This window comes from Pseudonaja textilis, chromosome 1, assembly GCF_049901715.1.
Source record: "Pseudonaja textilis isolate UNSWEBS1 chromosome 1, rPseTex1.2, whole genome shotgun sequence".
Taxonomy (NCBI): Eukaryota; Metazoa; Chordata; class Lepidosauria; order Squamata; family Elapidae; genus Pseudonaja; species Pseudonaja textilis.
Window position 1 is genome coordinate 235,301,302 of NC_141990.1, and position 22,181 is coordinate 235,323,482.

Genomic DNA, 22,181 nt, shown 5'->3' on the forward strand with positions numbered 1-22,181 from the left:
GTAGAATTCTTTTTTACAGTTTAACCCTACTGCTGAGGAAGTAATACAACTGATGATTCATCCAATTGTGATAATAGTGGGGATACAAGTAGTTCCAATAAGAGTTACTGTAGGAGTGTATTGGGGAAATGGACTCTGGCCAATAAAACAATCCCCCCCAAAATTACTGTTGTTGCTGTTATGAATATGCAGAAAACAGAAAATTGTTGGTCTCATAATAGTGATGTGGGGAATGTTTGTGACTATCATAGACTATTCTATGCAACATGTAAAGTGTATAGGTCATTGATCAACATATGTTTCATTGGAAGATAAATGTGCATTATCACAGTTGTGTTTGAAACTTGAGTATTCAGAATGGAAATGTTGGCTGGACTATCAGAAGTCAATTTTGGACATACTGAAACTAAAGTCTAGCGGAACCAGAGAGGCTTCATCTTTGAATGGAATGGAATTTAAGTTCTCTGAAAGTTTGCACAGCAAATAATTTTTTATGGATCATATTGGATATAGAGTTTAGTGACCTTTATGATGAATGCAGTCTACTGCAATCTACACAGTCCATCTTAATGTCTGAAGTCCCCTTCCAACACTGGATGGTTGAAAGAAGTAATTAACGAATGGCTACTGTTCAAGAAAAATTGAATTAAAGCTACTGGGATTTATGAAACTGTATGCAATAATAAACCATTTAGTTTCATGAGATATTTTGTTAGTTTGGTGCTTCTCTATGAATAAAACTGTGACAGAAACAGCCATTCTGAAATCAACACATTCAAAATAAGTCAGTCGTGGCAGGTGAGTTCAGGAAGACAAATAAAAACAAATAAAAACTGCAAGGCCAGAAATATGATTTTATTCAGCAGCAGCTGCATGAGAAACAAATATATTCTTTATGGAACAAGAGAAACAGATCGACTTCACTTAGCAGCAGCAATAGCAGCAATAATATTGGCACCTGTTCTTTCAAGCTGTATGGTGAACACGTACAAAAGTACCATGTAATGTTCCCAACCATGACAAAAAAGGAAGCATCTCTTCATTGTCCTTTTGAGTCTCCCTCTCAACAGGAAAAAAATCAACCAGTGACTTTCCTCACCAGGAAGAATGTTAACTACTTTTGCCATCTCTTCAGGACATTTCAAAGCATCCTTGTTCCACATAGTTTCATAGAATATAGGGACCACATTCAGACATATTCGTTTTCAGATTTGTGGATTGCATCAGCTATCATCATCAGCAACTATTGCAATTGTTAGCTTAGGGTTTTGTGAATTATCCAAGAAATCTGGATTGAATAAGTTGGGGGGAAACTAGAATAGGTAGCAAGACTTTTGTCACATTCATGTAGCTATCTATTATCATAAGCAAAAAAAAAGAAAAACATTCTGAGATTTTGTGAAATCCTAGCATGCATTCAACCAATATGGTGCTGTAAATGCCATAGAGTGTTTATGAGACCTGATCTATCTTGCAAATACCACAATACACCCAAGTCCATTGCAGTTAATGAAGGTTTCAACTGACCTGAATAGTTAGCCACTGAGAATTTCTTTAAGCTATGTGTATAGTAAGTGCAGTATTCGCAATCAAGTTATAGTTTCAATAAAGTGTGGTCAAGTTTTTGAATTGTTCAGATTCTTTTTGTTATGTTGGTGTTCAGGTGAAGGGCACAAGGAGCAAGGGAAAGAAGCAGAAATGTCCTAAAATTAGTCTAGGCATTGTGGCCCTGAAGTCAACAATAGAACAGGGAAAGTACAGACTGAATATGTTGGTCATCACACCACTGTGGTGCTCTTTGGTTCTTTTCTCACTTCAGGTAGGCCTGCTGAGGTCAGAACCAGAAGCCATTTGGGACTTTTTAAACCATTCAAGCAATCAACTTCTGGTTTTTAGACTGAAGTGTCTAATGCAAGCCATATTCACACACACACACACACACACACACACACACAATGACAAAACGTGCAACGTGACATCTCAATCCATAGCCCTGATGCAAGTACATAAGTCAAAGACCTTGTGCCAAGATATCATGCCACACATTTCATCACTTATCTTCATCCTCAGAGGAGGAAAAGAAATCAAAAGAGCAAGATCAGCACTTTTAATATGGAGAATTATTATCCATTAGCTATTTCCTGCTATTCATTCTACCCAACACAGCACTCTAGGTTTGTGGACAGACGGTTGCTGCCAAGGGTCTAAGAGTTCAGAAGACTTCATTCTCAATTCTGTGGATTCTTCTGCCTTTAGCAGAAATCACTTATTTCATATAGGCTTCCCAGGGGGCCTCCTTCTTACTGTAAGTGGCACTAATGGGAACAGACTTGAACCTGGACTTGATTCTAATCCACGCTCCCTATTTGCCAAGTAGTACCAATCTGGTAACACAGTATGATGGGCTACAGAGTTAAAAGTGCTGCTGTGACATGGTAGCATTAGCCGCATTGCAGATGTGATTCTGAACTGGGTCAGCTCAGTTTGTTGGTAGGTGTTGGACCTCATTTTGATTTGAGAAGCCGGGGCTTCTCTTTATCACATGCTTGGCAAGAGATTCCACTAAGTTTCATAGGGCCATGAAACAAGCCTACTGACAACTGTAGCCAATGTGCATTAGTCAAAACTTTGCTAATCCTGGAAGAATTTTTCCCAGATGGAAAGATTAGAGATGATGAGAAAGATGTTCCAGTCAGATGAGAAAAGTTTACTGGGCTTTGTTCTGAGTCATCCCTTGGAATTCTTCAGAGCTCCTGTTACCAGTACAATCTTAGTGTGGGGCAGCCCTCTGAGGCTTGTACCTGTCTGAAACCATTTATGCAAAAGGGCTGAGAGAATTCTGGTCATAACAGAGAATTATTAATGGAATGTTTGGTCTTTCTGGGAAAAACAAAGTCATAGAAGATGTTGCAAAATTAAAAAGGGGGAGAACATGAAGAATATAATAAACTAGTAAACTAGTCCAAGTTTTTTAATGGAAGCCTTCCCCAGAGATGCATAAATTAAAACTTCTCTGTCTTGTTTGATTTGGATGTTTTGTTCTTCTCATTTCCAAGGGGGCAGAATTGAGCAGAAATGAGTTTCAGAAAGTGGAGTGAACCTGGTAGTGTAAGAAACTACTTAGTCTCTTCTGTGCTTATCTCTCATATTTTAAATAATTTTAAAAATATAATTTGGAGGAACAATTAATGTTTTGGGAATGCATTGCTTTTCTTTTTCTTTAAAGAGGAATTTCTAGTGTGCTGTGCAATTATTTTTTATAGCATCTGTCCAATCCAGATCCCTTGCTATTAATAAATTAAAAAATACCCAAGGGATTCAGGATTAAGCTCCTAAACTTCATTTACTTTACTTTCTTCAACCAAGCTTGTCACTAAAATGCCTGCATACCACGGCATGTGGGGCACAATTCACACCATAGGTACTATTATGGCAAGAGACAGTAACACAAAACCCTAAAAGAAATCATAGTGATGTTGTTGGCCCAAACAGTGCAGTGAATTAGTAGCCATGGCAGAAAACCAAGTTTGCAGGTACAGAAAAAGACATTGGCTTGGAGGGGGGGAAAGGTTTGTCCAAATCTTGTGTTAGCTGATAATATTGAGCGCATCAATTAATGAGTGGAGCTCATCGCGCACATTTGTCAGGGAGTGGCAGATCTTCTGTGGGTGGTCCAAAAGCTCAATACTGTAGGTGTAAGGATCATATTTCACAGAAAAAGGTCGCTTGATATGTGCTGCATAGACCCTGAAAAGAAGAGGACAGACATCAAAGATGGTAATGTAGGCGGGCTACCTAAAATGTTAAGAGATAAAGAAGCACATTGTGTATAAACCAGCTTTCCTAGCCTGGACCTCGGAGAACAACATGGCCATTGATTGTCTAGGACAGGGCTGTAAAACTCCCAGCCAGCGAGCTGGATGCGTCACATGCTGGCCACACCCACGCCCAGTTTAGCGAAGGGGGGGAAGTCCCGATACGTCACATGACATCATTGTGATCGAGTTTGACACTCATGGTCTAGGACTATGGCAGCTCTGTTTGATGTTCTCTGGGATTATGGGAATTAATCTGGGAACAAAGGATTAATATTGTTATGAATCATTAAATACACATTGTAAGGTTCAACTACATTAAATTTAGTTGAATCTTACATATTTTTAGTCTAAAAATATGCAAGATTATCTAAACTCATCCCTATCCTTTGCCTAAATATAAATTCATTCTAAGCAAGCTGGTATCTCTGCCATGCTGTATATAAAATAGAAATGCATTTTCTACTTTTTGTTCAATAAATTTCACTAAGATTTTATTTCTTTCTACCTCTTTTAATTACATCACAGGAGTTTTTTAAAACAAAAACAAAAACAAAAATCCATATTGTGCTTAGGTAAATTAAACATGCAACAGGTTCTTTGCTCGCTGAAGGACAGCCAATTTCATAAATGATATATTGGCAATGCATTTCAGTGGAGCCAAAAGCTACAATTGAAAATAGCTGGCCACTTTGTGACCAAGGATGGAAGCCATTGAACTGATGAAGGATATGAAACAAATTGTAATAGCAAAAAGGCTGCAAACTAGAGGCTCAGCAGGTAGAGAGTTTTATGTCACAACACAAGGTAAAAAATTAAGTCACCAGACTGAACTGGAAAATTTATCTGCTCAATTGCACACATACATATAGTTAGAATCATTCTTATTGTAAAAAAAAAAGAAATTTTTTTTAGTTGAGATGATATTGTAGGCCAAAGGTGTCACAAACTTGCGTCATCACGTTGCCATCACATGACGTTTCATGGCATTTGAGTTGGGGTGGCATGACCTGCGCGTGACACATCCAACTCACAGGCCACCAGTTTGACACCCCTGTATGTATGCCCTTTTCCCTCTTCATCTGATGAAGCTTCATCTATAACTGTTGGAGATGTAGCCCACATAACCTAGCGTAGTATGGAATGAATCTCTATAGGACACAATAATTTCAGATTATTTATGTTATGGCACCATCTAGTGGCTTTGGAAAATAATATTAACTCTGCCCCCCCTCCAAAACAGTAGGGCAAATATTAACCTTTTCTCTTGTTTTACTGGGTGACTGCCTTTGATCACTTGTTCGTACTGATATTTAGATTTATTTGGGGATGCTGTGTGCCAATATTCTCTTCAGAATAAATTATGAGAATGGTCTTTGAAAAATCTGGCTCCAGTTAGTGTCGCTTCCCAACTTAAAATTAAAAAAGAAGCTAGAAGAACCATACAACTTTTTATGTGGCAGCATGTGCTATGGTACTACAGCCCATTGGAGTTCTTTCCTGTACATACAGTATATTTCACTCATGTACACTTCTTATCCTCCTCTTTAATAATATTGGTGGAAATGAAAACATATGGAATATTACTTTCTTTCCTAACGTAAACTTCCTTGAATCTTTAATGAAAACCAATCTGTAACAACAACTTACTGAACAGCAATTTTCACTGAATCTTTTGAGATCAGTGCAGTATTTGGAGAGATGCAATCTTGGTTAATCGAGGGACATGGTGGCTCAGTGCCTAAGACACTGAACTTGTTGATCAGAAAGGTCAGCAGTTCAGCAGTTTGAATCCCTAGCGTCATGTAACGGAGTGAATTCCTGTTATTTGTCCCAGATTCTGCCAACCTAGCAGTTCGAAAGCATGTAAAAATGCAAGTAGAAAAATAGGGACCACTTTGGTGGGAAGATAACAACATTCTGTGCTCCTTTAGCATTTAGTCATGCCAGCTACATGACCACAGAGATGTCTTCAGACAGCACTGGCCCTTTGGCTTTGTTACGGAGATGAGCACCACCCCCTAGAGATGGAAACGACTAGCACGTATGTGCGAAGGGAACCTTTACCTTTACTAACCTTGGTTAATGGAGGTATCAGAATGGGGCTTGGAGAAAAAAAGGAGTTGCTAACTAGATCAGTGTTCCACAACCATTCTAGCTTGGTGGGGACATGTGAGTGAGAGACGCACACCTGTGTGCACAGCTCCATTTGTGGGAGCTTTATGCGCTAATGCCCTTTACTCGTGGGAATGGAGGGTGCTTGCACTTGTGCGTGAAGTTTCACTCATGTGAGCGGCAGGCCCTTGTGCTTAAGCGGGGTCACCGCGCACCCATGGGCATGAAGCTGCACTCACACAAGCAGAGGGCATAAGCACACAAAGCTCTATTCGTGCAAATGGAGCTTCACACACGCGTGCTTGCCCGCCACTTGCATGAGTGAAGCTTTGCACATACACGCATACCCATCTCTTCTGTGGCCCGGTTTTGAACAGGTCATGGCCCAGTAATGAGTGGGGGGTTGGGGATCCCTGAACTAGATGACAACCAAGGATTTGCTCTAATCCAGTGGTCATTCCCATTATTCCATATAATTCTATTATAATTTAACCAGCAATCATTCCTGATGAAATGTGATACCCATGTTGCAAAATTTGAATATCTGGAACAGAAGTCTCCAAACTTGGCAACTTTAAGACTTGTGGACTTCAACTCCCAGAATTCTTCAGCCAGTATACCTGGCTGGATAATTCTGGGAATTGAAGTCCACAAGTCTTAAAGTTGCCAAGTTTGGGGATCCTCTGATCTAAAAGATCATATCGTTATAGTGGTTTATAATACAGTTACCTGATTTTCATAATTTCTTAAGTATCTATTTCACTATCAACTCTCATCAGATGTCTCGAAGTGGACCCAGGAGTTATTCTGGAAAGAGCATTTCTCTTTGGAAGCAATCAGTTACAGTCTTATGCACACATATCTGTAAGTGCTACTGAATGGAATAGTCATGTAATGTATTATTTAAAATATTTTTTAACTTTTGTATATATTTTAATGTTTTAATATTCTCATTCAATTATGTTTGCTATCCTTATTATCCTGTTGAAGAAAAGTAAGCAATACTAAAAATAAATTCACAAAGAAAAAATCAAGAAACCAGTTGTAAATGCACATACATATACAACCAGAATAAATTTAATTTATTCCACATTTACCAATGCTGTAATTTAGATTTCATTTAAAAAGCAACAGCAAGAAAAAAAATTTTTTTTAATTTTTGTTTGGAGGAAAACCTTTCTTCTGATTATTTGGTTAAGAGAGAAACCATTCATAATCTGCAGCAATCGAAACTCTATATTGCTGTAACTACTAGACATATAGATCCCCATTCTCCAATAATACAACCAATTATGATTCTTACCTGAGTTTAGCTTTGGCATCATTAAAACTCTCTGATACAAAATAAACAGGCTGATAAGTCTGATCTTGATAGGGTTGCATGGCTGTCATGTCCGGGTCAAAGTCCCTTAGTTCCGGTTCATCAGACAAAGAGTGCTAAATGAAGGAAAGGAGGGAGAAGAAAGCAGGAGAACCCCATAAGTCAACTACTGCAGCAATCGACCAAATAGGATCAACCAAGCTCAGAAGCAGCTGCTGCACTCTTCAGTTTACCACATTGGGGGGGCTTCAAAATTTTTTACTATCAGTTCTGTGGGTGTGGCTTGGTGGGCGTGGCAGGGGAAGCATAATGTGAAATCTCCAGTCAGAGGTGGTGTTTGCCAGTTCTCCAAACTCCTCAAAATTTCCGCTACCGGTTCTCCAGAACTGGTCAGAACCTGTTGAATACCACCTCTAGTTTACCAGTAGCTGGATGGAGGTAGATGGGGGCAGCACTTACTATGAGCTCTCCATAGGAAGAGAGGAGGCCAGCTCCATAGGCTTTAATGATTCCATTTTGCTTGCAGAGCCCAAATTCCACTGTGAACCAATAAAGCTGCAGAGAAAAGTGAGATGGAAAAAAAAAAGCAGCAATGGTTAGCTTTTTCTTTTCCATATTAAAGAGATAAATTTGGGTTTTTTATTGCATCTGTTCCTTTTTTGCATTGCATTTGAGAAGACAATTAAAAGCTCTTCTGAGGAAAAAAATGCATTATTATTATTTTTGGTTCTTAGAAATCAGTGTTTGTTTTCTCTTTGTTTGGTTATGCTGGAGTGTCTACTAATAATATTATTTCTTGGTGCCTGTTACTCCTTATATTGAAAACCTATACCTGATTATTCTATCCCAGTTTGGGCCCGGCCAGCTACATTGGCTACAATTCCTAGAAATTATGATTAGCCTAGCCAAAATTGGCATTTCGTATCAACATTTACAATCAAAATATATATGCAGAGCAGAATTTCACAGAAGCAATTACAGCTCTACCTGTATATCCTAGAATTAAGGACTTACTGTTGAAAGTTTTTCGATCTCCTCATCAGTTGCACCCAAAGATGCAAGACCAATGTCCTAGGAGCAAAAGGAAAACCATCATGTAATTATTATGTGTTTTTTCCCATGACCATTATATGTTTTGTGGGCACAGCTCGATTTTTATGGCTCATACAATAGGATTCGGCAGATTGGGTCAAAATTCAAAATATTATGACTTTCCAACTTCATCCCCTACAAAAATTAGCAGAAGTTCCATAATTCATAGCCAGATTGGTAAATGCTTCTAATTATAAAGTGGCAATCTTCCTGGCTAGGATATTATGATCCTGGCTACAACCTAACTGATGAGTTTTTATTTCAACCATATTTGTAAAAGCCCATTACCTATTGATATTAATAGATAATGGTAATATAATCAATATCAATTGATATAATATTGATATTATTATGGGAAGTCTATAAATCAATGTATACTGAATGCAGATAGAATTGCATTGTTTATGGCCTGCTTGCAATCTTGAAATTATTTTTATAATTACTTCAATATATTCTATTGCATATTTATTTACTTATTTATATTTCATATTTCTAGACCACCCATCTCCCTCAAGGAGAGACTCCAGTATACACCAAACTGTATTTTTTTACAATTCTTGTAATTGTTATCTCTATTTTGACATTTAATAATCTCTTTGAAGTACTATGATTCTGTTTGGGGTGCTCTGATGCATACATATGGCTTTAATCCTTTAACAAAAACCAATTGGAGCACACCCAATGATAGGGACACTTTGCAGAAGATACAAGAGGTTCATTTTAATTGCTAAAAAAAGAACAAATGGGGAGAGATGATAAGAAATGAGATTGTGATTAAACACGAAGGGGAAGGACATCCTAGTTAAGATATCTAGGCAACATTTGAAGGGTTGGGCCACAATTCTGCTTTTTGAGTTTCCAGAAATTCTATGAGTCCATTAGGTGCTATAGTGATATTGCCTACAATAATAGTGACTATTAACATTCTTAGGGAGGAAGGCAGGGAGGAATTTAGTAGAAATGGAAATAGAAACTACACCCATCTCCACTTTCAGCCAGGGGTGGGATTTGGTGGTTCACCAAACCAGCCATAACATTAGCTACGAGTCCACCCAAATCTGGGCAAACCCATAACAGCCCATCCTTAGACTGAATGGATAACGTCATCATGTTCTTTATGCATTTTGGCAATTTTATAAAATGTCATTTTATAAAAGAGTGCTTCTTTGATCTGGGAGCACCTTCTAGTTGGGTTATTTTTCAACTGCCACCATCCCAGTCAGCATGGCCAATGATTGCTCTAATGGCAAAATAGAGATTGTACCTTCATCACAAGGTGGCTCACCTGAGAGAACTGTGCAAATGTCTTATCAGCCAACATTGGTACGTGTCCCAGAAGTTCATGACAGCAGTCCCTTTAGAAAGAAAAACAGCTACTGTTTTTCAGTCTTCTCTGATTCTGAAACAGCAAGCCAAGCGCTAAAGAAGCCAATTCTATGAGGCCAATACTCACGGCTCTGGAGAGTGCATGGGAGAAGAAGCATGGCGGATGTACTGTGTACACTGAAACACTCTGAAGGCTAAACTGGCTAAGAAATCCCGAGCTGAGAGAAGGCCAGCTACTGGTCGGAGTTGGAACCCAGTTCTCTCTGAAACAATCCAAACCATCTCTTATGGTTGCTTGTATCATTTAAGAAAAGATGAACTTTAAGAGCTTACCTGGGTCTTTTCAAAGTAAAGTTGTATTTGTTTCAAACATGATTTGGGAGAAGTGCTCTGGATCTTGCACAAAAGAAAATTGTAGCTGTTTTAAAGGTCCCATTAACTTTAATGATTTGATTCTTTAAAGCAGCCACAACTTTTTTGGGGAGGAGGGACATGCAGGCTTTCCAGGAAGCCTGAAAATAATCAGGCCAATGGTAATGGAAACATTTTTTTTTCCTTAATCATTTTCAAAGCATGAACACCTTACTGTTTAGAACTGAATTTTGTGTTATACTGTAGCTGTTCAGGTACAGCTGAATTTTATGGAGGGATACAACTGGTCTCTTTCTAGCATCTTTTTCAATTTTGTACATTGGAAGTCTATTCATTCCAGATCTACATTATTATTGGAAAATACATTTATATTGATGGAATCCCATAATGTCTGTTTGAAAACCAATTGCATTGACAAATGTGATTTGGGTTACTGCAAATATATTAAAAATATAGTCTTAATGTTTATCTTAAAAAAAAATCTTAATGTTTACTTTTAAATAAAAGATTTCTATATTTCCTCCTAAAATGCAGTTTTATTACATATTTTGGTAGGATTTCTTGAGAAAAAACTTCAAAAATCTTCACAAATGCAATATCCCAATGGATAATTCTTTGGATCTACACATTAGTCCAGAAAAGGCAGAGCAGATTTGATTCCTGAAGCATCCTTTTTCTTTGGAAGAACAATAGCCTTATGGATGTTCCCTTCTACTGAGCATCTTTACAGAGCATTTTGGAGATTTCTTCTTGAACTCCCTCTTGCAGAAACCATAATTATCTTTTGATGTTTTATGAACAGTGACTTTTTTCCCTTACTTTGGCAGATTATTTTCTTTACCTGGCCAAGGAGATGTGACCTAAATATTATAGAGCATTTTCTTCTGAGAGCAAAACTGAATTGAATGCTTATTTTTCGTAATAAATGAATATACAGAATTGGAGATTGGAGAACAATGTTTTATATTGTTTCATAGATTTTGTCCTGGATAAAGAGTAGTATTTTATATGCATATATATAAACACACACACACACATATATGTGTGTGGTCAGCAATTTGGCAGTTCAAATCCCTAGCACCGCATAACAGAATGAGCTCCTGTTCCTTGTCCCAGCTTCTGCCAACTTAGCAGTTCAAAAGCATGTAAAAATGCAAGTAGAAAAATAGGGACCACCTTTGGTGGGAAGGTAATAGCGTTCCATGTGCTTTCAGTATTTAGTCATGCTGGCCACATGACCACGGAGACATCTTCAGATAGCACTGGCTCTTTGGCTTTGTAATAGAGATGACCACCACCCCCTAGAGTCAGAAACAACTAGCACATATGTGCGAATGGAACCTTGACCTATATATATATACTTTATATAGGTATTTTTATTTGCTATTTATTATCTAGACCAGGGCTGGTCACTCTGTTTTGTTGCCCACAAGGTCTCTTCAGTTAGGTCCCGTCTAGAGGTTCCAGAAGTATTGTTGAAATTGGGCAGCAAATCTATTAAACCACAGAGGTGAAAAGCTTCAAGCAGGGTTAACACCATAAAAATGTACAGTTCTCTAAACATGGCCACATACTTACCTTTCAGGAAACAAGAGACATCCTCCAGCTGAGGAATGTTGTTTTCACTATAGCCACTGTACCTTTCCAGTAAATGAAAGGCATCCAGGTGTTCTTTGCAGGCATGAGTGGGATAAAGACTCTTCAAAGTACTGTAGACTTCCCTCCTTTAAAAAAAAAAGGTAACATTTATATCTTTCCAGAGTATTTGCATAGAAAAGATAATTACCTTAGAATTCTGGCAATCTGTTTAGGATTGTTGATTGAAACATTATTTTATTTTATAGTTTTATTTTATTTTATTATTTTAAGAACCACGGTGGCACAGTGGTTAGAATGCAGTACTGCAGGCTACTTCTGACTGCCAGCAGTTTGAAAGTTTGACTCTCACCAGGCTCAAAATTGACTCAGCCTTCCATCCTTCTGAGGTTGGTAAAATGAGGACCCAGATTGCTGGGGGCCATATGCTGACTCTGTAAACCACTTAGAGTGGGCTGTAAAGCATTGTGAAGTGGTATATAAGTCTAAGTGCTATTGCTATCATTTTGTCTTTGATTCCATCTCGACACTTAGAGACTGCCTGGAAATGACCCTGTGGTTTTCAGAAGTGGTTTGCTATTGCCTCCTTCCTAGGGCCTATGACAATTCACCATGGCCAACTTGCCTTGGCCAATTCACTGCAGGACAACTTGCCACTGCCACCTCTTCACAGGACAACTCACTGTGGGATAAGAATTACACTAATATCAAAGAAATGGTGCAATAGAATCATTAAGGAAAGGATGCAAAAGAAGGACAGAATGAAATGTAAATGGCAAAAATTGAAATATTTTTTATTTATTTTAAAAAATTAAATACAATTGTTAAATTGTCCCACAATGAGTTGTCTTGTGGTGAGTTGGCCATGGTGAGTTCTCCTGCACCAAGTTTCCATGGTGAATTGGCTGTAGTGAATTGGCCATGGCATGTGGGCCACCGCAAGTTGGCTGCAGTGAGTTGGCTGTGGCAAGTTGTCCCATTTCCCCTTCCTAGGGCTCTGAGAGAGTGACTGGCCCAAGGTCACTCATCTGACTTTGTACCTAAGTTGGAACTAGAATTCACAGGCATCTTGTTTCTAGTTTGGTACCTTAACCACTACACCAGAGTGGAAGACCATGAGGTGTTTAAAACATATAAAAACATGAAAAATATAGTACAAATGTCTGGGTAAAAATCTTTTTCTGATCTAGAATTATTGAGTCAAATGATACCTTAAGAATTCAGATGAAAATGGTGGTACAGCTATTGTTCTAGAAAACGCAATTTGACTATTCTGAAAGGATCTAAGATAAGATCTAGAAAAGGTTCCTTCACACTTACCAAGTGTTAATCTCCTCTTCTGTGTAGTCAACTCGAGGAATTGGGTCTCCACTATTAGAAGAATACAAGGAGCAGGTACTTAAAAATAATAGTGTAACAAATAGTATAGACAAGCCCTGCAATATTTAACTAAGTCATACCCAGTCATGCCTGAAATCTGTCATAGAGTACCATATGCTGGATTATAGAATACCATAAACTAAATAACATCAATTGATTGAAACAAAAGAGAGATATGATAGTTAGAACCACTAAATTAACCAATCAATAAAAACACTTAATTCTTATATGGGTACTATGAGCATATGTATTTTATTCTAAAGGAGGGCCCTTTATTTCAGAAAACTATCTTTTAGATTTATTTACGTATTTATTTTCATGGTTTTGTCATTGAATTTTCCATTGTAAAGCAAAATTATAAACATTTTTTTATGCCCATGAACCTTTCAGATATGCCCTTTTTCAGGTTTATCTTTACTTTTTCTAAGAAAATATGGTCACTGTAAGTAAGAGCACTCATTTATAGGGTAGATCAAGTGTGATCAGTAAGATCCTCAGTGTTTTGAGCCAAAGGGACCACTTGGAAGTTTGAGATCATGGCACCCAAGTCACTTACATACCAGAAGGAAAAGAAAACACTGAGATGCAGTAAAGATTATTATATTTTTTTCTAAAAATGGCCCCGAGTGAAGTTGTTCAATATTTAGATCCAAATGAAAAAGCTACATCAGAGCCAACATGGGTGTGCTTGCTTTATCTGTCAACAGTTCATTAAAGAAGCTGCACCTTTGGGGGGGGGGGCTTTCTTGGTAAAAGTATTATCTCAAAAAAATGCACATTTTAATTAAAGGTGTCCCCAAATCTGAATATCTTTCAGCTCTAAGAAGAGAGTAACCAACACTCTAATTTAGAATTAGGTTGCAGTAATTTGATTCAAGTTTGAATGTGTGAATTGATTGAAGGCAATAGTGTCACACAATACAACTGGCAAAGATGGGACACTGGAAGCAAGATGGAAGAGTGTGAAAGAGAAGAATGATGAAGCAGAGAAGGGAGAAAAATAAAACATGTTTATATGTCCATAGATAACGGTGGGCAAGGTGGCAAGTCTTACTGCTTATAGTGAAAAGCAATTTCTGCAATCATTTTTCTTCGCTCACGATATACTTGGTCAGAGAATCCCTTGGAGAGAAAAAAAAAAGACCATCTCAGATTTGAACTCAACAGTATTATTTAAGAAGATACCAAATTCTTATTAAAGGTTCAAGAAGAAGCAAGAGCTGATACGAAGGAGTCACTTGTCTAAAGACATTCCAACACTGGCAGTTTTATTTTAAATCTCTTTGCTAGTGTTCCCTAGCACAAAATTTGCCTTTTTACATTTGTCATAAGCATGTTATGACCTCAGGGCAAACAGTTCAGATTTCATCAGTACATAGGTGAAATTGGGATTTTTCTCAATTTAAATCACTTCACACGTGAACTGTGCAGATCAATAAGAATGACAATTTCTTATCTCATAAAATGAAACTTTAGGTTATCCTCCTGAAGAAATAATGAAAAAAATGTTTACTTACTGGGTGATCCAGATCCAAATCAGGGTCAAATTTGGTAACTAAATGGTGGCATAGATCTAACTCCGAAATTTTCCTTGGAAACCAATGAACTGAAATCCAAAATAAGAAAGAGGAAGTTAGGTGAAAGCCCACAAAGTGATATGATGGAGTTGGTGATGGTGGGAATGTTGGGTTTTATGTAAGAAGACCAAAAGCAGAAACATAAAATAGTTGCTCCTATTAATATCAGTAATCCATGAACTGTATTTATCTGCCAATACCTGGCAGCATCTCCTTTAGCATAACATAATAACCATGTAATTCTTTTTTTTTTTTTTTTTTGGCCACCATTCTTTTACTTGAATATAAATAAGAGACAAATCCCTAGGTAAAAGGTGAAATAATCCATATCACTGAATAATATGGAGAAATTGCAACAAAATGAATCTAAGATTCTCATAGGCATTCTTAGACATAGTAGCACTGGGAAAACTGATCATACAGAAGCTCTGATTTAGGTCTTTGGTATCACCCCACCAAAAGCAAACTGGGGATCGGTGGGCTTTGACCATTCCAATTCATCAACATTGGTCACTACTGGATGATCTAAAATAGCCTTTCTCAACTTAGTCTTATCCATATACATTTGACTTCAAATCTCATAATCGCAGCCAGCATAGCTGTGACCATGCAGTTTTTGAGGTTAGCTATTTATCAGATTTATATGGCTACTCATTTCACAGAAAGTGACTCTAGGTGGTGTACAACAATGCAGTAAAAACAGGAAATAAATCACTCACTAAAACCTTTCTATAATGATTATTAAAATGAATTAAAAATTAGAAAAACAAGCTAAATTTGGGAAAGGAAATAAGAAAAGGAGTGATATTAATAGTAAGTAGCTATCGCACAGGTTCATCTGTCCGTTGCTGGCATAACAAGTCTTGAGGGAACTTCAGGAGCTCAAGAGTGATGAGGCCAACCTTATACCTGGGAAGGGGGGAGTTAATGAAGTTGCCTTCATTCAGGAAGTTCTGTGAGATCAGAGATGTAGTCCTCTGAATCTCAGTGAAAGTAACAAGACTTACTAATTAGATCCACAGATCTAGAAACATATGTGGAAAGTTAGTCCTTAGAAGAAACTAGATGTATATATTTCTTAATGTTTTGCTAAATAATCAGAAGATTGCAATGCAAGGCACTGAAAAGTGATTTATGAAATTGTCAGGTATAAGCAAACCAGAACCACTTCATGAATAGACCCTAGTAAAAGCTTTATTGCTGATCACCTATATTACAGGAATCTTGTCAGACAATCTGCTTTCCCTTGGGAAATGGCAAATATAGGCCTAGAAGTTTGAAACAACTCTGAAACAATTCTAACCTGGAATGTCTTTTTACACACACACCCAAGGCCCCCCTCTTCTTTATCAGTGATTCCATTTCATCAATATCTCCTGCTCCTCATATATTATATAAGCCACAAAGTCCTTCTTACACTTGTCTTCTTTTGTGCTCCTTACATCTTCTGACACTCTTTTAAGGGAACTGATGAATGTGTTCAGTGCAGAGCAATGGAGTTCACATCGCACAAAGTATTCCAGGTCAGGAGAACCTTCTCGTACTTTCTTACAGGGCCTTGTTTCCAAATGATGAATTTTGGCTTCAAAAGTCTTTAGAGACAGAGAGAAGGGAAACAGTAACTGAGAAAAAATATGGAGGTTCCATCCAGATAAAACAAGGAATAAACATTACATTAAAAACAAAACAAAAACTTTAAGTAAACTGCTATTTATTTTTTTAAACTAAAACTATTTTTATTAGAATTTTTCAGGGTAATAAAAGAAAAATGAAACAAAAAAGGAATATTAAGAAAGGAAAGATGTAGGGGGAAATGGTAATAGAATTTTGATTTCATTTTTTATTATTTATCTTATTTCAGGTCTTCCCAATTTTTGCTTGCAAGCAAGTGGTATTTCTTGCAGAAATATCAATGCACCATTGTTTGTCATGCTGTTTTTGTGCCAATCTGTGTGATCTTGCAATAGCTAACTATGTGGTTCATTGTTTCTTCAGTCTATATTATTATTTAATTTGTCCCATTTAGGACAAATAAGGAGGATATACTTCTTAATCTATAAAACAGGGCTATAGCCAATGGGTAGGAATATCACAAAAGTGTTTTTTGACTAAATATTTAGAGAAATTTCAAAATGATAAAGCTCCTGTACAGTGGAATAGACAATTGTAGGAAGGTGTTCCTTCATTACAGATAGTCCTTGCTTACCAACCAATGATTCAGTGACCATTCAAAATTACAACAGCATTGACAAGAGATTTACAATTGATCCTCAAAGTTGCCACTGCAACTTCCCTGCAGTCACATGATCACAATTTGGGCTCTTGGCAGCCGGCACACATTTACAACAATTGCAGCATTGCAGATCATATGGTCACCATTTGCAAGCTTCACAGCTGACTTCCAGCAAACAAAGTCAATGGAGAAGCCAGCCAGAAGTTGCAAGTTGAGGTCAGGTATCATTGCACTGAATGATATGGATTCACTAACAAATTGCACTGGATGATATGGATTCACATGGATTCACTAACAACCATAGCTGGAACTATTGTCATATGTTAAGCATAGTCACATATTTAACTTTACAACTATATCACTTGGCAATGGAATTGTCAGTCATAGTTGGTAAGCAAGGATTACCTATACCCACATATAAATAAATACTGGCCAGTCAACTGTCTGAAATATTGTACTTACACTCAGTCAGATCACTTCTGAAGAATGTTCCAAGTCAACAGATATATCATTTGTGGAAGCTATTATTTCATAAGAACTAGAAGCTATAGGCTAGAACGGTCCAATTCAAAGTGCACCATTATGAACACAATAGCTTTAGCCCACCGTTATCCTACTTGCACTATAAGAATAAAGATCTGCTAGAGAAAGGATTCTTGTAACACTGGTGACACAGCTTAATACCTAAAGCTATTGTAGGATGATGAATGATACTGTACTTAGTGTTGCATCATATAGTGTAATGACACTATTTTTATGAATACACTATTAATTCAATTATATCACATCATTACAAGTATGTCAAGATAAATGGAAGCCTGGGAATTTTTAAGAAAGCTGAATGTCTTATTTTCCTTATAGTTTTTGAATAGCCCCAGCACTATGCTCTGGCCAAGGTGCTGAATGTAAAATATCAAGTGAAGTGCTTTGACTTCTAAGACAAATTCCTTCTGGAAATTTTGGGCTGAACCCCTTGATTGGCACAATTCTCGTGTAAGTGTCATATCCCAGGAGAAGCACATTGGAAGGAGGGGGAAGGCTTAAACAGGCCCACATCCAGTTCTAGAATCTTCTCATTTAAAAACAAACCTTCATTAAGACTAAATCTCTGGGTGAAATGGATAAGGAAATAGGCAAGGTTTCTCCTTTCCAAATTTTCACTCCTGAAACACCTACAGACAGAGTGTGATGCATTGGTAGATCTGGTATAGAATGACAAGGATTTCTAACATCCTTTGACCTAATCTCCGCAACCCCCAAATAACCACCAGGTTGTTGAAAACAGATACTTAGGATGAAGTCTAAATGTAAAAAGATTTATGATCTTGCTTCTGTTCATTGATTGCAAATTCCTGGATTGAGTATGTCTCACAACATTCCTTAATTTTTAGAATATGTCTTCCTGCATGAGCCTCCACCATGAATTCAGCTCTAACTGGTGTATCAAAATCTGAGATCTGCATGTTTCTGACATAGATATTACATTTCATTGATGCCAAATGTTCTCACCCATGCAAAATTCCTGCTCATACTTCCATATCTAATGCTAATAACAAGGCTTTTGTTTCTACTTCTTCAAGAGTTAAATTATCTCTTTCTCAGAGATACAATAGGGGAAAGGCTGCCATTTTTACTTAATCAGAGATAGACCAAGGGAAGAGAAAGCAATGTCACGAATAAATTCAATTTAGCTCCATGTTTTGTAGATACATTGTTTGAATGTGGGATGTAGAACAATCAATACCTCAGCATTAATTTGACAGATCTGATTGCATTACACTTGCTTTAGTTGTATATAATGTAAAACAGCAGAGGGAAACAAGGCTGCCCACTGCCTTTTTCATCAACAGGCAAATGTCATTACATCCATCTGTTTTCATATCTTCTACCTGCAGTGCCGGAGGGATCGGAATAATGAATCTTTCACTGTGGAAGCCTGGTGTGCATTGGTGTTTACTTTCCTTACACTTCATGATTGCCCAAAAGAGCTTTGCAGTCCTGAAAATCTCTCTTGAAGGTCTCAGTGCTCTTCAGATAAATGTCCTTTAGTCTTACAAATCTGTACACTCTTTTGGAGTGTTATTATTAATCTTATTCAACTGACTGTAAAATACTTTTCACGCACATTTGTGTATACATATACACACACAAATAGTTAATTTATAAAAATAATGGATACTAAGAGACATAACAAATTACCTTTGGGCCTTATCATATATACTTTCTGCAACATTTCTGAGCTTTCATAGTAATTATGGCAACAATAACTAAATTCTCTCCATCTCTGGATTAGCTTTGTTTGCCTTAAAGATACTGAGCTCACATTTTAGTACTTCAATTTTCTTTTGAGTTTGTTTCAACATTTTCCCATTTAATCCTGGGTTTTGTAATTATTTTTGCTTTTGGAGTAGCCTGTTAAAAAAAGACAGATGATGGTAATTTCTGGATTCCTGGCATTATTTTTATTTGTTATTATTATGTTGGCTTTTGATCTGCCCAATATTAGAAAGAATCTGTTTGCAAACCCAATTCTGGCTGAACAAGAAAGCAAGCAAATACTGAAAAATGCATCCAATAAACCCTACTAAGGAATTGATATCCCTGAATGCATCCAGTCAGAATCCAGTCATCTAACCTAAGAAATGTTGAGAAATTCCACCAGAGCTGTGTCTGACTACTTATAATAAGATGTGCAATGCATGAATTTTTCTGATTTCAATTCTTATCTTAAAAGTTATTCTAAGAATCTTAAACTGGAATAATGTATCCTTTCTTTCTCTTTTCTTTTCCTCTCTTCCCTTTCTCTCCCTCCCCCCCCCCCCCAACAATAGTTGCTTTAGCTGCAACTATTTGGTGAGGGAAATGTCCATTGAGTAATAGCCCTATCCTTGTCAACTTCTGTATCTTCAAAGTGTTTCATATGACCATTGTGCCTCCTGGCTCACCTCAAAGATTTTAAGTGCACGAGATGGGAGTGAAGTCTTCCCTCCTTTAAGCGTGAACAGAAGATGCAACAGGGCTATTCCATCCTTCTCATCAAAGACAATGGTCTCAGTCAGTTCAGCAGCTTCAGCTGCAGCAGCTGCAGCAGCTTCTCTCTCCTTTCTGGCATCTTCAATAAGACTCTGACGTCTACCTATGAATTGTGGAGACTGGGAAAAGAACACAAGAAGAGAAAATGCAACACAACCATGGAAAATTATTCTCATCTCTATGCAATGTATGAATAATCAGCCTACTTCTGCTTCAAATGTAACTTTAATTATCCTTCTGGTATCCTCCTGGATAATATGCTAGGTCAGGAATTGGACACTTGTTTCAGCAATTTCATTCTTATAGACATGATGTTTCAATCAGTGATATGGGGGAGAAGAACCCTTCTCAGTCATATTCCCATCCCTATTGTTTAATATCTATATGAGGGAACTAGAGATGACAACATCTGATATCCAAGTATGGGTCATTACCCGAAACTGGTCCAGGGAGGCTGTTGATATCTTGACTCAGGGTCTGGAGACAATAAGGGATTGAGGAGAGGGGAATAAGCTGAACTTAAATTCTGATATTGTTTATCAGGAAGCCATCAGATACTTGATTGGCTACAGTTATCACTCTAGATGGGATACTATTCCCCTCTGAAGGAGCAATTTGATATCTTAGGGGTCACTCACATCTGCTCAAGATGGACAAATGGAAGTCACTATTGGAAAGGTGGTCCAGCTTTGGTTAGTGTGCTAGTTGCCATCCTATCTGGAGAAAGAGGCCCTGACAACAAACATTCAGACTTATCCCAGCCTACTATTTTATGTAGGTCTACTTTTGGTGACTACTAAGAAGCTGCAATTGACTCAGATATCAGCATTCCAACTAACCAACTCCAAATAAATAAACTCCGAGATAGGCATTTTCTCAAAGTTCCATTTTATCAAAGTTGCCATATTGACACATTTGGGAAAACTGAATCTGAGAGTTCTGGGTTTTCCCCACCCAAAAGAAATTCAAAGATCCAACCCCTGCACCCACCAGTCCATCACATGACCCAATCAAACATCGTCCCAACTGGAGACTTTCCTCCAGACACTCCTCTCCAGGTGCAGAGTAACATGTCCTTGACTTTCAGAGAAAGAATGTTGTTGAGTCTAATCTTCCACCTTTCTATGAAATCCCCCCTCTCAAATTCCCTGGCAATAAATGTGGCAGCCTCAAAGCTTCCATGTAAAATATGGCTTCCAAAGCTGACATCAGACTCTAAAAACCCATGTTCTGACTGAATGTTGCAGGTACTATCTAAGTAGCCAATGGGATTCCAGGTATCATTCAAATACAATATAATCACTTAAGAAATCCAATATATATGTAAATATATAGTGGCTTCCAGAAAGTGATAGGACTTTCTGCCTTGAGTGATGACAACGCACCTGGTGTGCACCTCCCCATGAAGGATGGGAAGCAGAAAACTAGGCTTTCACTAAATGCTCTATCACTGTGGAAAAGACCACTTTTTATTTGGATGGCATCCTCTATGATGCTTTTTAGGAAGGTAGTAAAGACTGAATTGTTTCAAAGAACATTTAGTTTTTAATATTGCTGAGATAGGCGCTGGGGAAGAAGGATGGATCATTTTTATCACAGCTTTAATGTATCTGTATCAAACTTTTTAAAATTTTGTTATTATTGTTGTAAATTCATGTGAACTGTTAAAAGCCTATATTGAATTGGCAGAATACAAATGTTATAGCATATAAATAAATAATACACCATGCATTAAAAACATTACTGAAATATACAAAAGGCTAAATTATTTCAGGTTATAAAATCTACAGTGGCAATCAATTTCTTTAGCATGCTGATATTTATGTTGAAAGCAACAAGCTGTTCTTTTCTAAAATGTATTCAATCTTTTTGCTAACTTTTGACAAATTTATGGCAGCAGTTTTAGAATAGTTTGCCTCAAATGGAGAGGAGGGCATCAATTCCCTTCCGACGAAGCAGATTTTTTCCTAGCCATAATCTCTATATTGCCCTGGTTCAGGAAGGCATAAATAGCAAAAACCTTAATCTTGCATATGATCAGCCACCGCTGACATCAAGCAGCTTGCAGAGAAAGAGCCGAATGTTAGAAGAAAGGGCAATGCAACTCCAAAGGCTGCCTTTTGAAAGCAGGAACTTTGGATTGTCCATTTAGGGTGGACAATGACCTATAAAACTCCCTTTGGTAAGTTGAGATTTTTTTTGTTTATGTCTTTGCTCGGGAGGGATATTATGGAAAAAAGGACAGAGTGAGATTTTGAGATAACTCCTGTAAGCGTGCTCAATTGCTTGCTTCCTACCCCCATCTGTCTTTATTTTCAAAA

The 22,181-nt window shown here is 37.5% G+C and overlaps 1 protein-coding gene across 1 annotated transcript in view; it reads right to left on the reverse strand.

Moving 5' to 3' along the window:
• Positions 1-838: 838 nt before the first annotated feature.
• The window catches only part of TH (tyrosine hydroxylase), a 28,396-nt gene continuing 7,053 nt past the window's right edge, over positions 839-22,181 (reverse strand). The window contains exons 2-13 of the mRNA XM_026706447.2: positions 19,773-19,979; positions 16,012-16,186; positions 14,535-14,623; positions 14,072-14,139; positions 12,958-13,008; positions 11,620-11,765; positions 9,797-9,932; positions 9,629-9,698; positions 8,266-8,322; positions 7,711-7,806; positions 7,234-7,367; positions 839-3,747 (exon numbers count right to left, since the gene is read on the reverse strand). Of these exons, the coding sequence (XP_026562232.1) occupies positions 3,588-3,747; positions 7,234-7,367; positions 7,711-7,806; positions 8,266-8,322; positions 9,629-9,698; positions 9,797-9,932; positions 11,620-11,765; positions 12,958-13,008; positions 14,072-14,139; positions 14,535-14,623; positions 16,012-16,186; positions 19,773-19,979 (1,389 nt within the window). The 3' untranslated portion in view covers positions 839-3,587. The remainder of the gene's footprint in view (positions 3,748-7,233; positions 7,368-7,710; positions 7,807-8,265; positions 8,323-9,628; positions 9,699-9,796; positions 9,933-11,619; positions 11,766-12,957; positions 13,009-14,071; positions 14,140-14,534; positions 14,624-16,011; positions 16,187-19,772; positions 19,980-22,181) is intronic.